Source organism: Xyrauchen texanus, chromosome 41, assembly GCF_025860055.1.
Source record: "Xyrauchen texanus isolate HMW12.3.18 chromosome 41, RBS_HiC_50CHRs, whole genome shotgun sequence".
NCBI classification, from domain to species: domain Eukaryota; kingdom Metazoa; phylum Chordata; class Actinopteri; order Cypriniformes; family Catostomidae; genus Xyrauchen; species Xyrauchen texanus.
Genome location: NC_068316.1, coordinates 26,549,032 through 26,576,289, shown reverse-complemented (window position 1 = coordinate 26,576,289; position 27,258 = coordinate 26,549,032). Strand labels below are relative to the sequence as shown.

Below are 27,258 nucleotides of genomic sequence, written 5' to 3'. Positions count from 1 at the left end.
CCTCTAAACAGAGATAGTGTTTTGATAGAAATTGAGTTCACAATAGTACAGTGCTCTTGGTTTGTCTGCGTCCTACAAGGAGACTTATGTCTTTGCAGAACAAAAATGGGCTTTTCCCAATCAGTGGGCATTTTCACACCGGGATGGACGTTTTTCAACAGCTTTACACGATTTGCCTACTGAGATTCCCTACTTTCATTGGATAATTTAGAAACGCCCATCCTGGTTTGGAAATGCCCACTGATTACTACATTGTGATTGAGAAGATGAATCCTACAGCAATTGAGCTGTTCAGGCCATGACGTCAGTTTTTACGTGAACCCAGAAGGTTAATTTGTCATGGTTTCCCTCTGGATTTTCCTATGGGTTTTTATAATGGGGTTTTCCAACATATGAGTAAAATGTTTGTGGTAAAAATTAGTTGACGATAAGTGGACACTTTGTTCTACAACATAAATTAAAGACCTTCATATCTTAAACGTGAATTTTTAACAACAATCCCACAAAGCATTGCAAATGATGTAATCGGATAAAACAAGATGGAAATATATAAAACTATTGAATTCAGTTTGTTGATTATAAGTATAGAAAGTATAGATATTTATACATGTATACAGTTTTCTAATTTGGTGGATCTTTCGCTGCTGTACCATAGGTAGTGTACCAGGAATTCCATTTTAAATGTGATTTTTAAACAATTTATGGCTCCTACACACTACACGACTTTCAAAGATGTCGGATCGTGGTACCATTCATATTATACAACTGTCTGTCTTGTCATGGAAGTCGTAGCGTTTTCAAATTACATGAGGAATCGGCGACAGGGGTGAACACATTACAAGTGCACATTTCTCTATTGATGAATCCCCGACGACTCTGCCTGGACTCCATATTATGTTTCACAACTGAGTACATGCGAGAAGTGATACGAGATAAGAAAACAAATGCATGATCATCTGTTATGCATTTCAGAATATGATGTGTATGTTTTTAATACATAATGTGCAGAGACGTTGCAACGGGGTAGGCAAACCAGGCAATTGCCTGGGGCCCCCTCAAGGATGGCTGATTACATTGGACAACAGAACCCCCTTAAATTCTTTGATGGTACAAGACACTGCAATTACACTTCCCCCCTAATGGTGCCCCCATATTACGAGCTTGCTGTCAAAAGTTTCAGAGCGGCAATTAAATTATGGACCATGAAGCAGATTAATCCGTCCGGGCATATTAAAAGGAAATGAGAGGAAGAGGAAAAGATGATAAGATAATTGATAATAATAATTGTGTAATATGTATACCGTGAAATGTTCCGAGATGGTTATCGTACCGTGAAAATGATTAATGTGCCTTATGGAGGGGTCACCAGGTCCCTTCTGCCTGGGGCCCACAGAGCCTCTAGAAACGCCCCTGATAATGTGTAAAGGCACCATATATTTTATTGGTTACAATATGAAAAAGTACCTCCTACTGAAAAATCTACCTATTTGCTTTTCTGACTGTCCAAGAGAATTTACAATTTCTCTCCAACACTTCTCTTTCTCCACCCGGTTGTGGTACAGTTCAGATGAAACATCAAATAGGCGCTGAATGTTCCACTCATTTGTCATCCATTTCTTCGGTCCAATAAGACTTTCTTGATACCACAGCCATGCTAGTTGATGTTCTTTTGCAGGTACATCAGGACTCCTCCCACTGAAACTTCCCATGCCCCGTTTCTTACTCTCTCATTGGCTGTAGGTCAACGCTGCAGTTGTAAAATGTGTTTGCAGTTGTCGAAACACATTTCACATTGCGCAATTTGGAATCGCAGACAGGTCCAGATATTTAACATGCTAGACATCTCGCTGACATCGGCGAAGCGTCGGTGCTTCTCTCAGATCACATCTTTGATAATTCATACATTGGGTTCATCGCTCATGGGAGGGAGCTGCGATTTGACTATAATTTTGGGCTTTTGTCTGCGAACTGTCGGTGAGTGAAAATTGGGCCTCAAATCATGTAGTGTAAACTCTGCATAAGTTGTATTACCACTGACTGATGGCTTTAACGGAATCATATACCATGGATTAACAACCTTGGATCTTGCGGTAGGTCTGGCATTAAAGGTTTATAAATGAATTCGTTAATGGAAAACATTTATGAGATTTTTACTTCCGGAACCTGAGTGTTGCATTCTATTGCACTGGATTTTAAAAGTTCTTTCAGTCAATAGAATGGTTTTATTATCCAAGGTGGTCATTACTTGGAGTGGGCGTGTTGTGTAGTGGGTGTTCATTGTCAGAAAGAAATTGGCTTTTCCCAGTGATTGGGTGTTTTCAAACCATTGAGATTCCCTTATTTCTTTGGATAGTTTAGAAATGCCTATCATCCTGACTAGGAAACGGCCACTGAATACTACATTGTGATTCCCTACTTTCATTGGATAGCTTAGACATTCCCAATCCCAGTTTGAAAATGCCCACAGATTGGAAAACACCCAATATTATTCCACAGAGACCTATTCTTGGGATGCAGTCAGACAGGCATGAACTGTTATTAACTGAGCTTACGCTGAAGAGAAAACATTAAGCTGTAAACTTTGTCTCCATTTTAGTAAATTATTAGCAGAAAAAAATACATAAATTAGGGGAGCTTGAGGGAAATTCTAAAATGTTTTATTTCTTTAATAACTCACAAACTGTCTTGACACAATCCTGTCTCTGAGCCCTGCAGGCAGTTCTTTGACATTATGGCTTGGTTTTTGCTCTGATATGCATTTTCAGCTGTGAGACCTTATATAGACAGGTGTATGCCTTTCCAAATCATGTCTCATCAAATTAATTTGCCACCGGTGGCCAAAGTTTATAAACCTCTCAAAAATGATGAGATGAAAGGTCTATGATCGCCAACCCCTTGAGCGTGCCACCCTCTTTCAGGCCATGGTATGTGATATCATCATACATAGTGTGTAGACCAATGTCAAGCATGGATTTGCCATTCCAAAATGTTTTTCCTAAGGTGCATGAACAATGATGACATTCATTGTGATGTGGATGAGAATCTATGGCCAAGCCAGGCTTGATCCAAATTAATGTAATGTGTGCTAAAGGTTATGTTTTGTTTTCATTTAGTTAATTTGTTTTATTTAACTGTGTACATTTGATTATAGAGAGTATACAGTTACAATTATATCTGAAAAAAACTATTTGCCCAAATGATTGTAGAGGATGTCTTCATTGATCACAACTTGATTAAACATAGGATACATATTATGGAAATTATAGATTCTGTAAATGTTGGGTAATGTAAGTGTATTGCCTAATGTGAAAACTGTGTGATCTGTCTTTTACAGTACTGTAGCATTTTACTTTCAGCACTTCTAAGGGTGATTTGAAACATTGGATTCACTGGTAGTTCAAATGACTAAACTGAAAAGTTATCATTATGTTGTGTTTTGGTGATTAAACCATATGTTCTCAAGACATTTCACAAGAAACTTATATATATATATTTTAATCAATGGTTGTATAGTGAGAGATGTTTACAATCCAAATGAATGCACTATGGCAAGTTTTGAATGAAAGACTGGCTGCGTTACAAGTGTGATGAGTTTGGAGTTATGTACTAAGAGTTGTGAGGTTTAACGACATACTTGCGACAATAGTACCAAAGTGATCAACAGAAACTGTGTTAACTCCTCGCTATCCTTAGGGCATGTCCCTAGAAACTTGAAAATTGCAGTTATCAAACCGCTTATTAAGAAGCCACAGCTTAATCCTGGAGAATTGGCTAATAACAGGCATTCAAATCTCCCATTTATGTCAAAAATACTAGAATAGGTAGTGTCCTCCCAACTATGTTAATTTCTACAGAGAAATTGTATATATGAACAATTTCAGTCAAGATTTAGGCCCATCACAGTACAGAAACTGCACTTATCAGAGTTACAAATTACTTTCTTTTATCATCTGATCGTGGCTGCATTTCCCTTCTAGTGCTTTTAGATCTTAGTGCTGCCTTTGACATCATAGATCATGACATTCTCTTGAATAGTCTAGAGAATTATGTTGGCATTAGTGGACTTGCATTGGCATGGTTTAGGTCCTATTTATCAGACTGCTACCACTTTGTATGTGTAAACGAGTGTGGCAGGGAGAAGGGTGGGGCTGGGTCGTGATGCTGCACACCTGGCCCCTAATAGGCTAATCAAGCCCTCGAGCGGGATAAAGGCACAAACCGGCTTAACAATATAAATAGTGTTTAATGATAAACTTAAACAAAAAGAAACAAACATAAACACATACAGGGCAGCTGCACGTAACTCTCTCTCTTGAACTACCGCCTCTGGTTGCCTTTGTCCCTCTCGAGGGCTTGATTAGCCTGATTAGGGGGTGGCTGTGCAGCATCATGACCCTCCTTCCTGCCACAGTGAGGACTGGTCAAATCAACAAATGTTAAGTATGGAGTGCACCAGGGATAGGTTTAAGGACTCTTCTTTTCTCCTTATATATGCTTCCCCTGGGAGATATTATTAGGAATCATGGAATAAGTTTCAACTGTTATGCCAATGTAGGATATTTGGTACTGATGAATTTAGAAGGGAACCGTTAACGTGCCCTCATTCTCACACCATTATATGGAAGGGTATTTGGTATGCTAAATTTAGAAGGGAACCGTTAACGTGCCCATCTTCTAACCAATATATGTAAGGGGATTTAGGGTCTTGAAATATGTGAGCCATGAACTGAATTAAACTGTCCTTATTGTACTTTATTAGGTAAGGAAATGTATAATGGAATTAGTCGCGTTTGACAACCATTAAAAATTAGATTGTCAGAATAAATTCTCCACCATTAAGTTCGTAATGCGTCTTGTTGTATCCGCTCACAATCTGTAAGGAATTAGTTTTAATAAGTGAATTATGATTAATTCACTTATTGGAGTGATATTATTCTCATGGCTTATTGAAAATAATATCACACGCATTTAGGTACAGCTTTTAAGCAATCTTTTAGAAACAGGGATGAGATTATTTTTCAAAATATACCACAGTCATTGATCTTTGAAAACAGACAAACTTTATTGCTATTCTAAAGATAAATCTAATCTAACACATAAATACATAAGACAGGTTGGTGAGAAGAGTGACAGAATGTGAAACAAATGATCAATACAGATAAAATTAACTTTATGGAGTCTGTTGACAATGCCTTAAGGACAATTTAACCTTATTTGAGTCTACATCGATATGCTATCGGATTATCCAAAATATTTAACAAATACACCAGCACTTTGAGCACAATATTGGAGATGTACTTGTGTGTAGTGGGGTTTCCTTGCAGTCTTTGTGTTGCTTGGCACTTGGTCGAAAGTTCATTACGTCTATGTTTTGGACCTCTGTAAGATTGGAGTTATTGTCTGTATGAATGATGAGGTTGGCTTTGAAGTGAGGCCTTCCCTGAACCGTAGAGATTGAGAGGCTTCCTTGAGTCCCGAGCTCCCTTGGACCTCACATGGCATGGATCTGGTTCTGATGAGATCCCGAGAAGACCACGAGGGAAGATTCTGAGTGAAGTCTGAGCAGGAGACAAGCAGCGAGGGAAGACAAGAGAAGAGACTGAAGAGAGGAAGAGGGCGTGTTCTTCCTGTTTGGAAACATTTGAACTGAAATTGGCCGCATCCCCAAAGGTGTCCTGCGCCAATCAGAAGTGACTTTTCAAAGTCACATGGTCGACTGGGCTGTCTTTTCCGACAGTTAATTTATGGTCCTTTGTTTCAGATTATTTTACAAAATTCCCACTCAAAATAGTGCATATTTAATCATGAACTTTTTTTTATCTTGAATGGTACAAGAGACATGATATTCGTTGTCATCAGCTTCCTCCATGTAACCAAGCGAGCGTTTACATACTAAACATGACATTCTTTCATTAATATTGTACGTGTAGGTAATAAAACGTGAAAATCCTTGGTTACAAATCATACTGGTTAATTCCTTGGTTATACAACATGGATAAAACATTGCACACATTTTAAAGAGGTGCATCAGGCTATAATCATTCATTGGTCAGTTTTACAAGTTACCACAGTTCAAAGCAATTGTCAGAATTACCTAGCAAGCCAAGGTATTGTCTAAATCGTGGATTTAAATGCATTCTGTACATTTTAGAATGATAAATCGGTAAAATACTGTGACTTTGTGCAGAATTTTCCTGGATTAAGATGAAATGTGTTAGTATTCGAGTTGTGCAAATCTTATGGTCTTTTGGAAACCTTTCAAAGAGAAGTCTGCTTTAACTCTGTGAAGAAGTTCAGAAGGTCATGCTAAGGGGCCTTTCTGAGCAATGTTGATGCCTGGGCATCTAATTTATAATGTTGAAGAATTCCAGGATTGCAAAGGTTGGGTTTTTCCTAGATTCAAATCATGTCGTTTCAATTCTTCTGCATGTATAATACTACACCAACGACACCCAACTTTATATTTCTTCTAAACCCAATGGAAATTTAAATTTCTCCAAATTAGCAGTGTATCAGTGAAATCAAAGACTGGATGGCCAGAAATGTCCTTCTACACAATTCCAACAAAACAGAGGTATTAATTATTGGTCCAAAAACCTCTAAAAATAAGCAGCTAAAATATAATTTGACTCTTGATGGATATACTGTTACATTGTTTTCTACAGCAAATAACTTGGGTGTAATATTTGATACCAACCTCTCCTTTGAAAATCAAATTTATGTTTGAAGAACAACATTCTTCCACCTCATAAATATTGCTGTTACGACACATGCTCACTGTTGCTGATGCTGAAAAATGAATTCATGCGTTCATGACCTAAAGACTAGATTATTGTAATGCATTACTGGCATGATGTCCAGCAAGTTCAATAAATAAACTTCAAAATGCAGCTGCCAGAGTGCTGGCTATAACCAAGAAATCATATTTGCCCCATTTTATCATCGTTTCATTAGCTACTTGTTAAAATTGAAATCAAATGATAGAAAACAGAAACACGTCCAGGAAAATGTTTAAGTAGGTACTAAAACTGTATTCAGGGAAAAAACTATGTCACAAAACTATGTCACAGAACTACAAATAACTAATGCATTGATACATCTGATATTTTGGCCATAATGAAAAATGCAGTAGCATAATTACTGACAAGTATGTTACATTAGTAAGGCACTGAATGTTACAACCTACTGAGTGCACATCTTGTATATGTAGCAGACTGTTTATCTTTCTTTTAAAATATGTTATATGGTCTTTCATAAATCAAACATATAACATGATGGCTAAATGAAATGTCCTTTTATGATATGTACATTACATGCACAATCCAAAACTCCTATACAATCATGGACTGTATAGATTACCTTAATGATTTGGGAACTTTATCTTAACTGATACACTATGTGAAGTATGAAAAACTATTGCAAACTGAAGTGGTTCCATGTTAATAAAAGACACTGTGTTCAAAGAAGGCAAAATGTTGCTCTGATGTTCTGAAGACACTAAAGAGGAGAACTTCCTGTCTTCTCCTCACAGTTTGGACTTGTCCTGGAAGAAGTTCATAATGGCCTGCATACACTCCTCTGAGAGCCAGCGCTCCACCAGTCTCTCCACCTCTGCCTCGTTCACGGCGTGAAGTTTCTCTTTCTCCACCCCGCGGATCAGCTGCTTCGACAGGGCCAGAGACTGAAGGTGTACGAGAGGAAAACCATGACCACAAAATCAATGCAATTACCACAGTTCAAGGGATAGTTCACCCAAAAATGAAAACTCTGTCATAAATTACAAGATTATTTTACTTTAAGTCAATACTCATTTACATTTATGCATTTGGCAGACACTTTTATCCAAAGTGACTTTCAGTGCCCTTATTACAGGGACAATCCCCCCGGAGCAACCTTGAGTTAAGTGCCTTGCTCAAGGACACAGTGGTGGTGGCTGTGGGGATCGAACCGACAATCTTCTGCTTAACAGATTAGAGCTTTAGCACATTAGTGCTTTAGCCCGCTACGCCGCCACCACCACTCCCAATACTCTTACACTTTTTACTGCTTGAGAATGACCATAATGTAGCTTCCTTTTTCAAACATAATGTATGATTCAAACGGTCAGAGCACTTACGTTTCTGGGCAGTTTGGCGTAGGCCTTCAGTCTGGTCCACACTTCAGACTGAAATGTGTTTTCAGGAAAGACCTCAGTCACCAGCCCTAGTTCACAGGCCTGTGTGGCTGTCAGCTTCTTATTAAACAACAACATCTCACTGGCCTGGACACAAAAGAGAGAGGCAAATAACACACCAACATGGGACCCCCTTTATAGTAGGTGTCTTTAACTACTATATACTTGTTTTTTCAAAACAAAATAAGTATTTGATACAATGTACTTATTATGTGCATATGTGTTGTTAAACTAACATTTAGTACCAGATGTAAGTACCATGTAATTGTGCACGTAATTACACCGTTGATTCTAACACTTCTCATAAACCAACCTCGGTAGCAGCGAATAGGAATCTCGCGAGAGTTTTGCAGAACAACACTGGTTTAAACAACGTACACTGTATTAAATGTTTCATTTTGTTATTGTATGTGCATGAAGTGATTAAATATGTCTTCATTCATATAAAACAAAATTAAGGAATTACAGTAGATTAAAATAATTAACTGTGATTTATCTTGTGATTTGTTTTGTATTTAACCTGATTAAAGTTGCACTCAGTACATTTTGTATGTATGCTGTCTTGGACTTACACTGACACCTAGGGGCGTGGATGCTGCATCATTCAAAAACAATAGTTTTCAGTTACCGATATCATTGTAGAAATTCACTGTTCCCTTTCAGCCATGCTTAATTTAATCCATGAGTGAAAGAATCCAATAGCAGGACGAGATTAAGTGAGTAGCATTTGGCTGGTCATGTGATTCTAACATGGCAGCCCCCATGAGGGGACCCCCTCCGTGTAGAATAAACAGCTTTTATAAGGTTACCGATGTGATTTGAGTCTTCATCTCTTGTGAGTGCTCATGATTTTATGCATATGTCTAAGCACTTTAAATCTCAAAAGTTTGGTTGTGTGTATGTGCATAGCATACCTTTGCTGCACCCATGATTTTAGGGAAAACATATGAAGAGCAGCCCTCTGGACTTTGACCCAACTGACTGAAAGGTGTGTGAAACGTCGCCTAAAGACAAAAATTAAATAAAAATGTGTTAAAGTGACAGTTCACCCTCAAGCCATTCCAGATGTGTGTGACTTGCTTTCATCTGTAGAACACAAACAAAGATTTTTAGAAGAATATTTCAGCTCTGTAGTTCCACACAATGCAAGTGAATGGGTCCAAAACTGATTACATTGCTTCAGAAGACATAGATTAACCACTGGAGTCATATGGATTGCTTTTATGCTCTGTTTTTTGTAATTTAAAAGTTCTGGTCACCATTCTCTTTGGAACATTGAATGGACCTACAGAGCTGAGAAATTCTTCTAAAAATCTTTGTTTGTGTTTAGCAGAAGAAAGAGAGTCATACACATCTGGGATATCATGAGGGTAAGTGAATGAGAGAATTTTAATTTTTGGGTGAACTATCCCTTTAAGAAAGTATCCCCAAATGCAAAATATGAGGTAAAAAAGCAGCTCACCCTCTCAGTGGCATAAACAACATCAAAAAGTCCCAACAGGGTAACTGACACACCCACCGCCGGCCCGTTTATAACAGCAATCAGAGGTTTGGGGAAGTCAATGTACGCCTTCACGTACCTCCTAACAAAACGCAGGCACACATTTTTCATAACACATCATATAGACAATAGTCCCACATGTGAGCTACATCACACCTCTGATCTAGATAACATAATTTTTTTAATTAATTAATTACATGTTTTGATTATTAGTTAAACATTTAATAAAAACATTTCATTTTATATACAAATGTGCACATAAATAATACACAATTTGTAATCAATTGTTTCTGCTCATGTGCTGAAAGTTCTGCTCAATGGAATTATAATTTTTTCAGCAAGAACAACAATTAAAAGGAACATTATATACAGACAGCTCATCATCTCAGAGTATAAAGTGGTTTACAATCAAGTAAAAAAACACTTTACTTGAGTAACTCCCCAGATTCTTTAGCCATTTTCTCTACACCACCCTCAGGGATCTTAGTGAAGTTGTTCAGGTCATTGCCACTGCAGTAGTAATCTCCATTGCCTTTAAAGACATTAAAACAAGGCAAGCACAGATTAAAGACACTGACTTATAGAGGAAGAAAGACTAAATGGCATAATGCAGTGATATTTTAAATGTTATATTAGATTATATCACCTGTCATCACTGTAATGACAGAATTGTCTTTTCCAGATAGATCCAAAGCTTCAATCAACTCATTGTACATCTGCAGAATGCAAAAACAACATATTTTCTTATAATATAACAAATATTAGAAACACCCTCAAGAGACAAAATTTATGTCAGTCACAACATTTTCTACATTAAGATATCATGACTTACTATAATAATAAAAAAATTATATTAATAAAAAAAAAAAAATGATACTGATATAATATTTAAATTTAATTTAATGAAAAAGTTGTTCCAAGAGCCATTACAAAGAAGAACTGTTGTTGTATCATGGTACTTGAAATTGAATTACCGGTAATCGCATATATAAATATTTGCATTTACATTTACGTTTATTCATTTGGCAGACGCATTTATCCAAAGCGAGAAAGGTGCTCAATTAACACTTATTTTGAAATGATTATAATAAATAATAAATAAATATAATAAACCATATAATGAAAATGCATTACATTATTGTGGCAGATGAGTAAAGCATTGATAAGACAATACAAAAAGTGTCTTTGGAAGGCAATATATTGTTTATTTCCATTTTATTGTATATAAGCCTATTAATTGAACTCTTTAATATGTCTGAGATAGATTAATTATAAGGGTTTTTCTAAAGACACATAAATGAACACATGCATCAGACAGACATTTCTGGAGTATCTCACTTTGATCATGTCACGTCATTAACACATTGTTTTTAGGTCGATGTGTCAAGTTAAACGTAGCTATAAACATCTCAAGATCCCTATATTCGGAATAATGCTCCGTCCAGCTGTGTTTGAGTGCAAGATTGTATTCTCATCTTGCGCTTTCGCTAGTGTCAAGCAAGCCTGAGTAGTGATGTCCAGTTCGTGAAAGAATCGTTCATTTGAACCGGTTCTTTTCAGTGAACGAGTTGAACCAGTTCACCAAATCGGAGTGAATCATTTGAAACATTTTGCATCTCAAGTCAACACTGATGTACATGTTATTCTATCTTAACCTGTCTCACAGACACTGCGACTCAAAATGAGCCGATAACCGGGAGTAATATGATCCTAGTACTGGTGATATTTTCTTTTCCAAACTCTTCTTTGCAATTAACAGATCGAACTAGTTCACAAATCAGACTGAACGCTCCGATCGTAACAGCAGCAAATAATCAGAAATATGCGCTTTCATATGGCTTAATTTAATGTGTTTGAGCATGTATTCTACAATGCTGGTTGTACATGTGACGCATGTACAGTGATGTCAATACGCGATGACGTCAAATCATTTTTTAACCATTTAATTGAAACGAACCATCTGAAAGAACCGGTTCGTGGAATAGATTCAGACTTCCCATCTATAAGCCTAAATGTGGTTTTGTTCTCTGTACAGCTGTGTATTGCCTATACAGCTGAGTTTTGCTTACTGCCCCCTGCTGAAAACAGGTGGTTCTTCAAGCTTGAATTGCTCAGCTATAAGGAATATTCCTCATTACTGTCCGGGTTATTTATTTATTTTTACATAATATTTTTTATATAATTGATTGTGCGGAACGAAGTATAACAAATAAAAAAAAGATTATCTTTTGTTAATTAATAAAGCCGTGAGATTTAATAGTTTGTTTTAATAGTCTACATTGAATGAATTGACACTTCACCTCCACAGTGATGGCATTTTTTTTCTCAGGTCTGTTAAGGCGGATGGTGGTGATGTTGTTCTCTGTGCTGACCAGCAGGGTCTGGAAGCTCTTTGTGACTCCAGAAGTCTGTGGTGCCACTGTAGGGGCTTCAGCTCCCACTAGAGATGAGATGAGCTCCACATACTGCTGCCTGGCCTCTTCCTAACAGAGTTAAAATGAGACTAAACTGTATGCTGTCCACTACAGAGGTATGCACAAGCATTCATTTGAAGCTTGAACCTGGCCTGTAAACAAGACCCTTTGACCCAACTTGACAGATACTGACTAACTTTAAGGCTGAACCTCAAATAGCTTGCCAACAGATTGCTAAATTCTGACTTATAGATGGAGAGTGTGTATTTCCTTTATATTTACTCTATGCTGACAAACAAAACATTTTAAGAATAGGATGACTTCAAGCACAAATTACATGGGAATGTTTTTGTTTGTTATTTCCTCTCACCTGTGACACAGACCCCAGACTCTTCCAGGCGTCCCATTTCACTTTGTTCACAAAGTCCAGCATGCCTGGTTTAGGGGTGTTGCAGGGACCCTGAGTGGCCTGATAATAGACAAGAAAAACGTGACTTTTACATTTTCAGAAACAAATGCAAATCTTGCTGCCATATTGCAAGGGTGAATTTGGGTTGTTGCTTACTTGCCCAAGTCAAAAGAACCCACCCTCAAGTCTCTATGATATTGTGCTCACTTACAAACTAAGACTGTGGTTCAACAGTAGGCAAGAAATATGAATCAGATTGCTTACGAAAGGTAATAGTGCACCTCTTCTAAACAAGCTATTTAATTTGAGGTATCATTCAAGAGTTTAATGTAGCGGTATGGGGTTTGTTGAAATGGGCAACATGGACGTTGGATACAAATCTAATGGTTTATGACAGGGGTTTCAGAGAGAAAAAGTGTAAAAAAATTAAAAAAGGAAAAGGCAGGGCTCCAGGCTGCGACTAAATGGTCAACTTTTGCGACAATTTTTCATGCCAGTGCGACTACATTTTCTGAGAGGTCGTACTGGTGTGACTATAATTTGATGTTGCATAAGAAAAATAAAACGACAAATGGTGCAAAAGCGCAATAAAACAGCACTACCAGGTCCAATAATCACCACGGCTCAATGGACAGAGAGGTGCGAGGCGAACACAGAGCATTTGACATAACCACAGAACATTCTTAACCGCAAAGCGAAGATCATTATAATCAAGATCAAGATCATCCCGCTGCAAGGAGCACTGGTTGCAGAATATCTTTGAAGGCACAGAATTATGTCACAATACCCTTATGAAACCCTCAAATGTCCCAGTGATTAAACTAGTTTAAAATCATAAAACATTTTAGTTTAAAACATTCTACTGCCCACCATTATAAACAACACTGACATTTATTCTTTTTATTTCTTATTGTATTTATTTTAATAAAAAAAAAAAAAGGCAATCAATTGTTTTACATTAGTAATTATGGTAGGGAGGAGCATGCGTGCATGGTTAAACTTGTGGTAACATGGCCTTATTACAAAGGCCACTGTTAAATACCACTGTTAAACTATGGGTACATGAAAGAATTATGGTCAATTTCAATAACTATTATGGATCAAGCTATCAGATTCCTTCTGTCTAAAATCTAATACTCTTTAATTGTATGAAAAAGTAACTGGCTTGGTTTGCCTACAGAAATTCCAAGAGATAACTGTACTTAATAAGCAAGTCCTGACACTGTGAGAATATTTCAATATAGCTCTGTATAAATGAGGTTATATAATTAAAATGTTTACAGATACTGTTACTGTTACTGTTCTTAATATCTGTAAGTTTACATCTGCTTCCCAACTTTGTATCATCACCTGCAGCGTTCAATCTAAAGTAGAGGTGAAGCAGGAACCTGAGGGTTACCAAGAAAGCTGTATTACAACATGGCAAGAACAACATCAAGGTCAAGGGTCAGATTCCCAGAAAACACAAAAACTGATCAAATGTATACCTTGAATGCATTAAAGTAATTGTGTCCTTGAACAAGTCTGTGCCTGAAGTCAATATAATTTACAGTAAGTGTTTATGATGAAAATATATATTGAGTAATGAGCATGTGATCAAAATATACTGACAAGGACAAAGAGAAAATATATGATATATCAGTCAAGATGCATGAAGTGATTGGTCTCTCACCTGTTTGAAGAGTGCATAGATCTTAAGTTTGACCTCATTTCCAGGGTCCTTCTTCAAGGTGCCAAGCTGATCCTTGGCTCTGTTGAAATCTTCTACTGATGCTCCCATTAATGCACCTGTGCTGTGCAGCTGAACACATGGGATCAATGCAGACTTTGACGCTCTAAAGATAAATCATACATATATTATCATGTCTTAATATCACAATAACATTAATTTGTATTTGTGTATGTGTGTGAGAGAGAGATCTGATATCATGATGTAGGCAGAGCCATATAGAGAGAGAGTTGCGACAACTCCATTGACTCCAATGGAAGGTTATTTTTATAGCAATGGCGGCTCGTGGAGCCTCTCAATAGTTCCCGGAAGTAGCAGCAAACACATGCCGCGCCGTAGAGATGCAGCAGAACAAACCGTTTGCGACGCACTTTTAAAAGGTGAGACGTTTAAAGAATAATATTATCTTATTCTGTATATTATCAGTACATCTAAATAAAAATAACTTGTAAATTAAAACCTTATAGTTGAGTATTACTCATTAAATTAGGAGATTAGGGATGTTATCGGATAACTAACAGATTAGGCAAGGATTGGAGCTGGATAAAGTTAGTAACTGAACACCCTATTAATTGTAAAATCTGTTCTCTTGATTCAGTTTCATCCATCGTTTAAAAAAATAATATCATAATATATTATTACAATTTAAAATAACTGTTTTCTATTTTAATGTATTTTAAAATGTAATTTACTCCTGTGATGCCAAGCTGAATTTTCAGCCTCATTACTTTTGAACGGCAGTTTATATACGAGTATGCTTACGTTGTTTTAAAGCTGAATATATTGTGTATATGAATAAGTATTGTAAGAATTATACATTAGATATATAATATTTATAATACATAAATAATTATATTACTATATATAGAATTGTAAGAATTGTAAACAATAAGCTTCATTTCACAAAATTTTACATTTACGTAACTGCTGCTAATAGTTAATAGTTCATTGACCCATGTTCGCTTACCGTATATAAACTGCCGTTCAAAAGTAATGAGGCTGAAAATTCAGCTTGGCATCACAGGAGTAAACTACATTTTAAAATACATTAAAATAGAAAACAGTTATTTTAAATTGTAATAATATACTACGATATTATTATTTTTTTTAAACGATGGATGAAACTGAATCAAGAGAACAGATTTTACAATTAATAGGGTGTTCGTTACTAACTTTATCCAGCTCCAATCCTTGCCTAATCTGTTAGTTATCCGACAACATCCCTAATCTCCTAATTTAATGAGTAATACTCAACTATAAGGTTTTAATTTACAAGTTATTTTTATTTAGATGTACTGATAATATACAGAATAAGATAATATTATTCTTTAAACGTCTCACCTTTTAAAAGTGCGTCGCAAACGGTTTGTTCTGCTGCATCTCTACGGCGCGGCATGTGTTTGCTGCTACTCAATGAACTATTGAGAGGCTCCACGAGCCGCCATTGCTGTAAAAAAAAACCTTTCATTGGAGTCAATAGAGTTGACGCAACTCTCTCTCTCTCTCTCTCTCTCTCTCTCTATGGCTCTGGATGTAGGGTAAAGGTCGATGCACACAAAACACTGGTTTTATCATATATATAATGCAACACGTTTTATCATATCTATAATGCAACACGTCATGAGTATTTATATGACAAGCCATAACATTCTGCATGCGATTATGTTTTTAACCCAATAACAATAACACATACAGCATGAGCTATTATGCTTCTTAAGTCTAAAACTGATCAAAATATCCTGTCAGATTCATGTATTAAATCTGTAATGAAGCTCTTACCGGGCTAGTCGGTCAAATCTCCAAGGGGAGAGGAGTTTGATCACAGCAGTCATTACACTGACACACTCTGATCAAAGTTTATGTACAACAATCAGACGATGCGCTGCTGTCAATCATCTGTCAAACCGTCTGGGACCGCCTACCAGACTAAACATCAGCCAATCAGGCACGACCTCTTTCTCATTCTCTTACAGTTTAGTGGGGGACTACATGTGTTCAAACATTATTACTGCCATCTGCTGGTTGAAGGAATGTTAATTTTCAAGGACTGTTTTAGTCAGAATTTTTGGTAAAAAAATATCGTGATTTTGCCCAAATATTATACTTAAAACCCCTTAAATGGTATTGTAATCCAAAATAAGTTGTAGATGTGTTATAAAAGCCAGACAGCTACTTATAACTAAACAACTTTTTGAATATATATATATATATATATATATATATATATATATATATATATATATATATATATATATATATATATATTCTTGCTTCTCTACTTCTTTGTCATGACACACTTTATTTGTTTTGAGCTGTAAAAAAATGACTAACCGTAAGAAAAATAAGGTCAGAGACAAAAAATAATAATTCCACTAGGGGGCGCTGGACTACTCCGAAAACAGAATCCTCAAATGAAAACGCATTCAAATCGCTGGACGTTTTTTGAATGAATTGAAATTGTATATATACACACTAAAATGTAATATTTGATATCAAATAATTATTAGCGTTTTCACCAGATACGTAACTGAAAATCTGACTTCATTCTCTATCAAATAATGTTAAAATCCATAGCCAGTAAGCAAAATGACCATGATGATTTCATCCTGAACAGGGCTGAGAAAAGGAACAGTTTCATGTGATGTCACTGTATGGCCACACCTGCCATGTTTGGGAAAAAAAATAAAAAATCCTAATTTCTTCATTGTGCTGTGCTGCGGGATGAGCCAAAAGTCAGCTGCATTTTTGTCTATTTATAAATCTTGAAAAGGTGATACTGCTTTTTAATTTTTTCTTTCAGTAACGTTTTACCTTTTCAGTGACACAGCTTAATTTCACCCAAGTCAAGCGATGAATGTGGAGAACAGGGAAACACTTTTGGGTCTTCGCTCATTTATTCAGACATGTCAGTTATCTGAACACGTGTCTATTATATTTATACCATCATCGATTTGGATACAATTAAACTGGAAATGCACATAGGACAATTTTAGATTCATAACACATGGCCTTTATACATGTTTGTGATAATTGTAACACATAATAAAAAAACACTATAATGTCAATATATAGAATGCATATATTTAATGTGAATATACTAAAGTTAGTCAATAAACAACACATCATAAGATCATGAAGCACAGACTTTATTTACACCAACAGACTACAATGTAAACATGCTAGTCTTGTTCATTAATATGCCTCGGTTGCCTTCTGTGTATTCTCCATGAGTTAAAAGTGTGGTGGTGGTGTAGTGGTCTAAACCACAGTACTGGTAAACTGGCAATCAGAAGGTCGTTGGTTCGATCCCCACAGCCACCACCATTGTGTCCTTGAGCAAGGCACTTAACTCCAGGTTGCTCCAGGGGAGTTGTCCCTGTAAGAAGGGCTCTGTAAGTCGCTTTGGATAAAAGTGTCTGCCAAATGCATAAATGTAAATGTAAAAGAAGCTCTTACATTCATACATATGGGCTCATCACAGATTTCATGTAATATCGTGTCCAAATCAGAGCAGAAAACAACACAAACATAAATAACTTCTGAATGAGAAACATTTACAGTGATGTACTGAGAGGTGTGTGCACTCGCCGGTCACACATCAGACTCGCCGGTGTACAGAGATGAACTAAAACAGGTAAATTGCTGTGTCCCAATTTATGCACTTACAATGTACACTATGCACTCAGCCATGTAGTATATAAATGTTTAAAGTGTAGTATCGCCCCAAATGGAACACTTTAAATTGTATTAGCATCAGCCATTTAACAGCAGATGGAAGAGAGTGATGTTTCAAAAACATTTCCTCTAGCTTTAACCTCAGTTCAACATTTTTCTCTTAAACAACGTACACATTCACACAGCATGGGGTGATGGTAAACTAACATCTGCAAGGTGATGTCTTTACTAAAGTTAGGCTTGTACTCCAGTCAGGCTTCCTAAGCAACCAATTGGCATGATTGCTAGGGTGGGTAGAGTTCCGTTGGGTTAACCTCCGTGGTCGCGATAATGTAGTTTTCACTCTCGGTGGGGCGTGTGGTGAGTTGTGCATTGATGCCGCAGTGAATAGCATGAAGTCTCCACACACGCTAGGTCTCACTGTAACGCGCTCAACAAGCCATGTGATAAGACGCGCGGCTTGGCGGTCTCAGACGCAGAGACAACAGAGATTCATCCTCCACCACCAGGATTGAGTCACTACACCAACATGAGGACCTAGAGCGCATTGGGAATTGGGCATGCCAAATTGAGTTGAAAATGGAAAAAATGTATATACAGGTGAAACTCGAAAAATTAGAATATCGTGCAAAAGTTCATTAATTTCAGTAATTCAACTTAAAAGGTGAAACTAATATATTATATAGACTCATTACAAGCAAAGTAAGATATTTCAAGCCTTTATTTGATATAATTTTGATGATTATGGCTTACAGCTTATGAAAACCCCAAATTCAGAATCTCAGAAAATTTGAATATTACATGAAATCAATAAAAAAAAGGATTTTAAATACAGAAATGTCGGCCCTCTGAAAAGTATAATCATGCATATGTACTCAGTACTTGGTTTGGGTCCCTTTTGCATTAATTACTGCCTCAATGCAGCGTGGCATGGATGCTATCAGCCTGTGGCACTGCTGAGGTGTTATGGAAGACCAAGATGCTTCAATAGCGGCCTTCAGCTCTTCTGCATTGTTTGGTCTCATGTCTCTCATCTTTCTCTTGGCAATGCCCCATAGATTCTCTATGGGGTTCAGGTCAGGCGAGTTTGCTGGCCAATCAAGCACAGTAATACCATGGTCATTGAACCAGGTTTTGGTACTTTTGGCAGTGTGGGCAGGTGCCAAGTCCTGCTGGAAAATGAAGTCAGCATCTCCATAAAGCTTGTCTGCTGAAGGAAGCATGAAGTGCTCTAAAATGTACCGGTAGACGGCTGCGTTGACTCTGGACTTAATAAAGCACAGTGGACCAACACCAGCCGATGACATGGCTCCCCAAACCAACACAGACTGTGGAAACTTCACACTGGACTTCAAGTATCTTGAATTGTGTGCCTCTCCATTCTTCCTCCAGACTCTGGGACCTTGGTTTCCAAATGAGATGCAAAATTTGCTCTCATCAGAAAAGAGGACTTTGGACCACTGAGCAACAGACCCGTTCTTTTTTTCTTTAGCCCAGGTAAGACGTTTGACATTTGAAGCCCATGTCCAGGACCTGTCTGTGTGTGGTGGCTCTTGATGCAGTAACTCCAGCCTCAGTCCACTCCTTGTGAAGCTCCCCACACATTTGAATGGCCTTTTCCTGACAATCCTCTCCAGGCTATGGTCATCCCTGCTGCTTGTGCACCTTTTTCTTCCACACTTTTCCCTTCCACTTAACTTTCTATTAATGTGCTTTGATACAGCACTTTGAGAACATCCAACTTCTTTTGCAATTACCTTTTGAGGCTTTCCCTCCTTGTGGAGTGTGTCAATGATGGTTTTCTGCACAACTGTCAGGTCAGCAGTCTTCCCCATGATTGTGAATTCAACTGAACCAGACTGAGAGACCATTTAAAGGCTCAGGAACCCTTTGCAGGTGTTTAGCTGATTAGAGTGTGACACTTTGAGCCTACAATACTGAACCTTTTCACAATATTCTAATTTTCTGAGATTCTGAATTTGGGGTTTTCATAAGCTGTAAGCCATAATCATCAAAATTATATCAAATAAAGGCTTGAAATATCTTACTTTGCTTGTAATGAGTCTATATAATATATTAGTTTCACCTTTTAAGTTGAATTACTGAAATGAATGAACTTTTGCACGATATTCTAATTTTTCGAGTTTCACATGTATAAATTTGCTAGATGCCACATTCTCCATTATTTACAATTTTTTTCAGACCAGTATTGCAGCCAGGTAACTCTGTCCCTCCTGCTATGTACGGCAAGCTATGAGCGCTAAGGAAGTGCATTATCCATGTACTCGTAGTTTTTTGTTGCACTTTCAGTGTTAGCATACTAGTCACACAACTTACACTATAAATGACATAGAATAGTGCAGAAGTATGAGGTTTGGTACACACCTAGTTGTATTGCTTCAACAGTGGCAAAACAATAATTTACACCTGAATAATTATACACAGAAACTTTAATAGCCATAAAATTTGAGTGAAAATTTAGTTAAAAATAGTGAAAAATGTAAATAGAATAATTACTATTTTGAGCAGCCATACCTAACCAAATCATCTGAGCAACTTGCCCGCATTTCATGAAAAATTACATCTACTCACTTATTCTATTTTTATTTATTTATTATTTTTTTTCAAACAAGGAATGTCTGTAACAATTCAATTTCAATAATAGATATAGTGGTTAAACAGTTAGTTCCTGTCCTCGAAACTGATTGGACGACAGACGCTTCTGTGTGTGTATCACTCTGCTTGTGTTTGTCATCCTAAACTAAAGTGTAAGTGCAGTGCATATGTGTTAAGAGCTAATGTAGGCTATGTGTCTCTATTTATTTTTATTTACATTACATATGTTAGCCAGCAGGTGGTGGCAAAAGATCATTTTTGTGTGTAATATGAGCCAGTTGGTGACGTGAGATGAATCCGTTAGTCATTGTTTACATAGAACAGCGCTCCATCATCGCTTGTATTCAGGGCCGGCCAAAGCCTTTATGGGGCCCTAAGCAGAATTTGATTTGGGGGCCCCTCTGTGCCGCCAATATGATTGAATATTGTCAATGTTTGATTATTTGCACACTATAAATATAACACACCCCTTATCATTTGTATTAGTTGTAGCTGTGTTGCTTACAACATTCCAATTTTACCCTTCTATGGTTTTAATTGTAACAGTAGCACACCTATATTTACACAATCTTGTTGTCCCTCTGTTACCAGTTTTGTGGACTTCCTAGAGAACAATTTGCAGCAGAAGCTGTAGACTGCATCATTTTTTTTTTTTTTTTGAATAAGTGAGCAGCTCCACTTACATTATTTCCCCATTAATTAATTTTCTGTAGGTGTAGTGGAAGCTTCGGCCATCAGGTTTTTCAGGGAATGTGAAATTTTCCTTTATAGGCAGTGGTCCTCTGCTTACCAGATCAGTCCTTTCTGAGTCAGACAGGTTAGATGTCCACTCAGCTGGGTCAACTGGAGGAGCTACTGATCCATGGTGTAGGCTGGAAGTTGCTAAGGGGTAGATGTGACATCGATCCCAATGATCACAGAAGTAGAAGGATATATAAGGAAATTACATTAATAATTATAATTAGAAATATTAATCTCAGGATATTCTACAGTAAACTGAGCAAATACAAAGGCTGCTGTGCTATTAATTTGCCACATCTGCTGAGGTTGAAACAGACATGGAAGGAACAGTAGGATCAGTGGATGTATGTGCTGGGAAGTGCTCCTCGTCTGCAGAGGATGGACCTGATGAAAGATGAAAATAATAATAATAAAAGCTAGCCATGTTAGATGTCATATTAGAAGGTAATGCAACTGTCAAAAACAAAGGCATGGTTTATCCATGTAAATATATTGTTCTGGGATTGCTGAAAAATCATCATCAGCTGTAGCACTGGCACTTGGGGCAGATGGCATTGGTTGTGCCCCACCTCAAAAATATTTCAACAGTGCTCCTAGGGAAATTTCATAAGAGTACATATTTGACAGAACAGAATGTTATTTTAATAACATAAATTATTACACACAGCAGCAAGTCATCTGTACTCCTAAAACAACAACTCTTAATCTATAACTTGCTAACTGAGGCATAGACTAATGTAAATAAGAGTAGACTAATGTAAATAATGTTAAATTGTTATCAGTACCAAGTTTATGGAACAGAAGCTTATTTTTATTACAAAAAATATATACCCAGGAAAGTTATTTTTACACAGAAGACAAAAACTTGAATCTAAAACTAGCGAAGTAATATGTTGTACTATAATATATTAAGTTGTCAAGGCTATTTATGGATGTTTAATCAAACTTTCCTAAAAAAGAAGATATGCTACATAGGCTATGTTAACTAACTAGCCTAGCTAATGTTAGCTCGTAACGTAGCCTAGCTACTTAACACCTTTATCGTGTTGTTTTTTTCTCTTCCTCTGTTTTCTTATTTTTCCTTTTCTTTGCACCAGAGGATATGTCCTTTTTCCCCGTCTGTCGCTCTCTCCACGTTGTGTCGGAGAAGTGACACTAGGGGTCTCTCTTGTGCGCCGAATATGCCTCTGATCCATTGAAAAAAGGCCAATGAGAAGTTGGCAGTCAGTATTTGCATACCCCGCCCCCGGACATACCGGTATAAAGGCGAGGCAAATACTAGAGTTCATTCAGAAATTTTCTTTGGAGCTGATGGTTGTGCATGCTGTTCGCAGTGAAACACACCCGTTCCTGTATTCCTCTGACGCTACTGCATGCTGTTGGATTGAGGACGCATTACAGCGGCGATTCTTCTCCTTGCACGGCAGTGCATATTGCCCCTGGGCGCTTCGACAGCGCAGTATAAAAACTCAGACGAGTTTTAAAAGAGTAATTTTCTTTAATAGAGTGATTTTCTTTAAAAGAGTAAGGCTGACGGTCAGATGTCCGACATGCTTTCCCGGGCTGCCGCCAGCGTGGGTTTGAACTGGAATCCCCCGTCCTCCCCACAGCCATCGCGGTTGGATGACTGGTTCCTGGGGTCCTGACGCCGCTCACAGCCGCGCCCCCCCCCCGGTCCCGTTTTTCCCGGAAGTGCACAATGAGCTGACGTCGCTGTGGAGGGCACCGTTCACCACACGACATCAAAAAGCCACACGCTCATCTGCTCTCGCTACCCTCGACGGCGGAGCGGCCCATGGGTACACGACGATCCCCCCGGTGGATAGGGCTGTTGCGCTCCATCTATGCCCCGGAAACCCTACCACCTGGCGCAGTTGCCCTGTACTCCCTTCCAAGGCCTGTAGGACAACATCCTCGCTGACAGCGAAGGCCTACAGCGCCGCCGGAACTGCCGCTTCCGCCCTGCACGCCATGGCCCTCCTGCAAGTCCACCAGGCCAAGGCGCTCAAAGAACTGCACGTGGGTAGCCCTGATCCCAACGTGCTGCAGGAACTGCGCTCAGCGACCGACCTCGCCCTCAGAGCCACGAAGGTCACAGCGCAGTCACTCGGGCAGGCGATGGCCACCCTCGTGGTCCAGGAACGACACCTATGGCTGAACCTGGTCAAGATGCGTGAGACCGACAAGCTTCGCTTTCTCGACGCCCCAGTCTCCCAGTTTGGTCTCTTCGGCGACACCGTCGAGGACTTCACCCAGCAGTTCTCAGCGGTGAAGAAACAGACGGAGGCGATATCACATATCCTGCCCCGCCGCAAACCTGCCGCCCCGGGCCCAGCCCCGTCTGCCCGCCGAGGGCGTCCCCCTGCGAGAAAACGACAAGCTGCTCCACCTCAACCTGGGCCCAGATCTCAGCCCACGCGTCGAGCGCTCCGCAGGAAGCAGACGCCCCCCGTCTCACGGACCCCCTCGAGGACCCGGAAGGCTCCCAGGTGCTCCTGAGACGGACGACCCAGAGCCCAAGACGTTAGCTCCGGAGATGGTAAGACCACTCCGTCCCCCGGTGGAGGGCCGGGAGGAGAATTTTCCTTTAACTTTTCTTTTGCCGCTCCCCTTAACCGGGGCAGCGGTACCCAAATTCTCAATAAAAGAGCTATTTCCTTTGCCTCTGGGTCATCTGGCCCGCAAATGCCGTTCTCACGGCACTCTGCCCCAGATCTCAACAGTCCCGGCATGCTGGACGTGGCCCCAGGCCAGCCTTCAGCCCCACAACTGTTCCCCGGCCGGCCGGTTCTGACGAGTCCAGAGGACGCCACTACAGGACCTCCTCCTCAGTCACCAACCCGCCCCCTGCCGGATGTCCGGAGCAAGGTAAGTGCTTTGAGTCTTTTCTCAGCACCATAGACTCGGGACGCTTCCGCGCCTCCCGACGGCATACTACTGATGGCTACCCTGTACTGGTATAGGTGCTCCGCAGGTAAGGCCTACTGCTCGGACTCCCCCTGTGTGTAATTCCACGGTTCTGTCCCCTTACGAGCGGACCCCCGTGTCTACCTTAGCAAACATCGCCTTGTTCCCCTCCCAGGGTAACTAGAAGGACTCCGATGTTCTTATGGGGCATTGGGGAAGGGTACGTGCAGCCAGGTACAGACGATGCGTGGCACTGGATGAAATCCCTGCCCGCCTCTGTATCGGCGGTCCACGTACAAGGTTCAGCGCATGGCAAGATTGGAATGGGTCCCCTAGTGTCGCTTCTCCGACACAACGTGGAGAGAGCGACAGAAGGGGAACGTTTGGTTACGTATGTAACCTCCGTTCCCGAGGGAGGAACGACACGTTGTGTCTTTCCTCCGCCATGTCGCTGAACCGAGCCACTGTTGTGGCCGGACCATTTCCGGCTCCTCAGAAAAATCCTGAATGAACTCCCGTATTTGCCCTGCTTAAATACCCGTATGTCCGGGGGCGGGGTATGCAAATACTGACTGCCAACTCCCATTGGCCCTTTTCAATAAGATCAGAGGTGAATATCGGCGCTCAAGAGAGACCCCTAGTGTCGCTTCTCCGACACAACGTGTCGTTCCCTCCCTCGGGGAACGGAGGTTACATACGTAACCAAACGTTCCCTATCTGTCACTCACTCGGCGTTGTGTCGATGCTGGATGGCAGTGGCTGGCTAAATACATACAAATTGTGCCGTTGTGATTTAATGTGCTGAGTAAAGTCATTTTTCCCACACACAAATGACACACATTGCGAAATGCATGGGCATTGTCAATATGGCTTCGAGATATGAAATTAAATACATTTACATGTATTTTTAGAATTTATTTGCCGGAGCACCACCTGAGTCTTCTCCCATCTACCAGTGATGCTTGATTCAACTTACCGCATCTACTACCTGCGCAAATATCAACAGCGCAACTGGGTTGTAGGTTGCCAGGTTGAGGTCACAAATAGGTTGAAATTTGTATGATGTGTCGATTGTGTGAGTATCTCCTTTGCACCATGTGCAAATAGCGTAAGATGCTATTGTGGCAGATACTCTTACACCCCTGTTTAAATACTAACATACAGTATAGTGTCATCACTGCAGCATTTTCATTGTGTTTATTTGGAGTCCCACAGACACTTGTTTTACTACAGTAACCATAGCTTCACCATGGTATTTGCTAGTAAAATCATAGTAACCACAAAATTAAACATACTTACTATTAACTACTAATAACAACATGTTACTGTAGTAATATTGTGGTTAGTACATCAGAACTACGAATATAGTTTCCACCAAAGCACATGGTTACTACAATATTTCTAGAGTAACATCATAGAAAAAAACAACATAGTACAGAATCTGCATTATTAAAAGTTTTTAACGATGTTTTTATGGCCACAGATATTGGTGACTCAACCTTACTTCTGCTATTAGATCTTACAGCAGCGTTTGACACAATCGACCATAATATTTTAATTTCACGCTTAGAAAATTATGTAGGTATTCGAGGTAATGTCTTAAATTGGATTAAGTCTTATCTCCAAAATAGAAGTTTTGCAGTGCAAATGGGAGAATGTACGTCGAACACAGCGACTTTATCATGCGGTATTCCACAAGGATCTATTTTAGCACCAGTTCTTTTCTCACTCTATATGCTTCCTTTAGGTCAGATCATGAGTAAATATGAGGTTTCTTTTCACTGTTACGCAGATGACAGCCAGTTGTATTTACCCTTAAAACCAACTGTCCCTGCTGCTGTTGAAAGGCTGGTAGAGTGTCTTGGGGAGATTAAAAGCTGGATGTCTGCAAATTTTTTGTGTCTAAATGAATCAAAAACAGAATTGATTTTATTTGGCCCTTCAGAGTCTGCAGATACATCTAAAACTGAATTGGGTACACTATCCCCTTATCTGATGCGTCAAGTAAAAACCTTAGGTATAATTTGTGATAGTGCACTGAAATTTGATAAACAGATAAATCAAGTAGTTAAAATGAGTTTCTTCCAGTTAAGATTAGTCGCTAAAATTAAGCCCTTTGTAACACGGAAGGACCTGGAAAAGGTAGTTCATGCGTTTATTTTCTCAAGATTGGACTATGGTAATGCATTGTACTATGGTGTCCAACACAAAGGCTTAAACAGATTGCAATTAATCCAAAATGCGGCCGCTAGACTCTTGACAGGCACTCGAAAAAATGAGCATATTACTCCTGTATTAAAGAGAACTACATTGGTTGCCGGTTTTCTACAGGATTAATTTTAAGATACTTTTATTTGTTTTTAAAGCGCTACATGGCATTGCTCCGACATATATAGCTGATCTAATCCATGTGAATAAACCAAAGAGAGCATTGCGCTCCGAATCATTAAATCTCTTGGTAGTCCCGCGCACGTACAGGAAAATGAGAGGAGACCGCTCCTTTGCAGCGGCTGCTCCCAGGCTGTGGAATAATTTACCTCAATATATCATGTTCCTCTCTTACAGAGTTTAAACGACACTTAAAAACGTATTTTTTCACTCTGGCGTTTTGATCATTCATGAGTATTGTGCTAGTGATGTAATAGTTTATTATTGACGCCGCTTAGATTTTGAGGTGTCTGTGACAATGTTTTTAATTTAATTATGATTTTATGATTGTTTATTTTATACTATGTACAGCACTGTGGTCAACTTCTGTTGTATTAATATGTGCTTTATAAATAAATTGAACATTGAACATTGAACATAGAGTAAAATCATGGTTAATTTTATCCGGATCAAATCCTTCTCTCAACTCCCTGACCTTCACTGTGACCAAATCACTGCAATTCATTTATTTGATTTATTAATATAAGTAGTATTATATGAAATATTATGAGCAGAGACATGGGAAAAGTATGTCAAGGGGTGGGTTTTGAACCTGGATCTCCAGCGTGACAACACATTCACATACCGTCATTACATTATATTACATTACACGGGGGCGCATTTTGTTGTAAAATCCTGTGTTTCCACCAGAATATTGGAGCGCAA

At 38.9% G+C, this 27,258-nt stretch overlaps 1 protein-coding gene across 1 annotated transcript; it reads right to left on the bottom strand.

The window, feature by feature from the left end:
* Positions 1-5,096: 5,096 nt before the first annotated feature.
* eci2 (enoyl-CoA delta isomerase 2) lies at positions 5,097-16,073 on the bottom strand. Its single transcript, XM_052113622.1, has 10 exons — positions 16,006-16,073; positions 14,170-14,332; positions 12,459-12,557; positions 11,975-12,157; positions 10,321-10,390; positions 10,104-10,206; positions 9,636-9,756; positions 9,088-9,177; positions 8,117-8,260; positions 5,097-7,681 (listed from the first exon to the last, which is right to left on the bottom strand). Exons 1-10 carry the CDS (start codon positions 16,056-16,058, stop codon positions 7,526-7,528), a joined length of 1,182 nt encoding a protein of 393 aa, XP_051969582.1. The 5' UTR covers positions 16,059-16,073; the 3' UTR covers positions 5,097-7,525.
* Positions 16,074-27,258: the final 11,185 nt, after the last annotated feature.

Bases quoted from the DNA above. Each gene is read 5' to 3' on its own strand.
- eci2 (XM_052113622.1), bottom strand. From the start codon at position 16,058: ATGACTGCTGTGATCAAACTCCTCTCCCCTTGGAGATTTGACCGACTA. The intron at 14,333-16,005 runs GTAAGAGCTTCA...ATTTATCTTTAG, and splicing joins AGATTTGACCGACTAGCCCG to AGCGTCAAAGTCTGCATTGA. The intron at 9,757-10,103 runs GTAAAGTGTTTT...GCGTTTTGTTAG, and splicing joins GAATCTGGGGAGTTACTCAA to GAGGTACGTGAAGGCGTACA.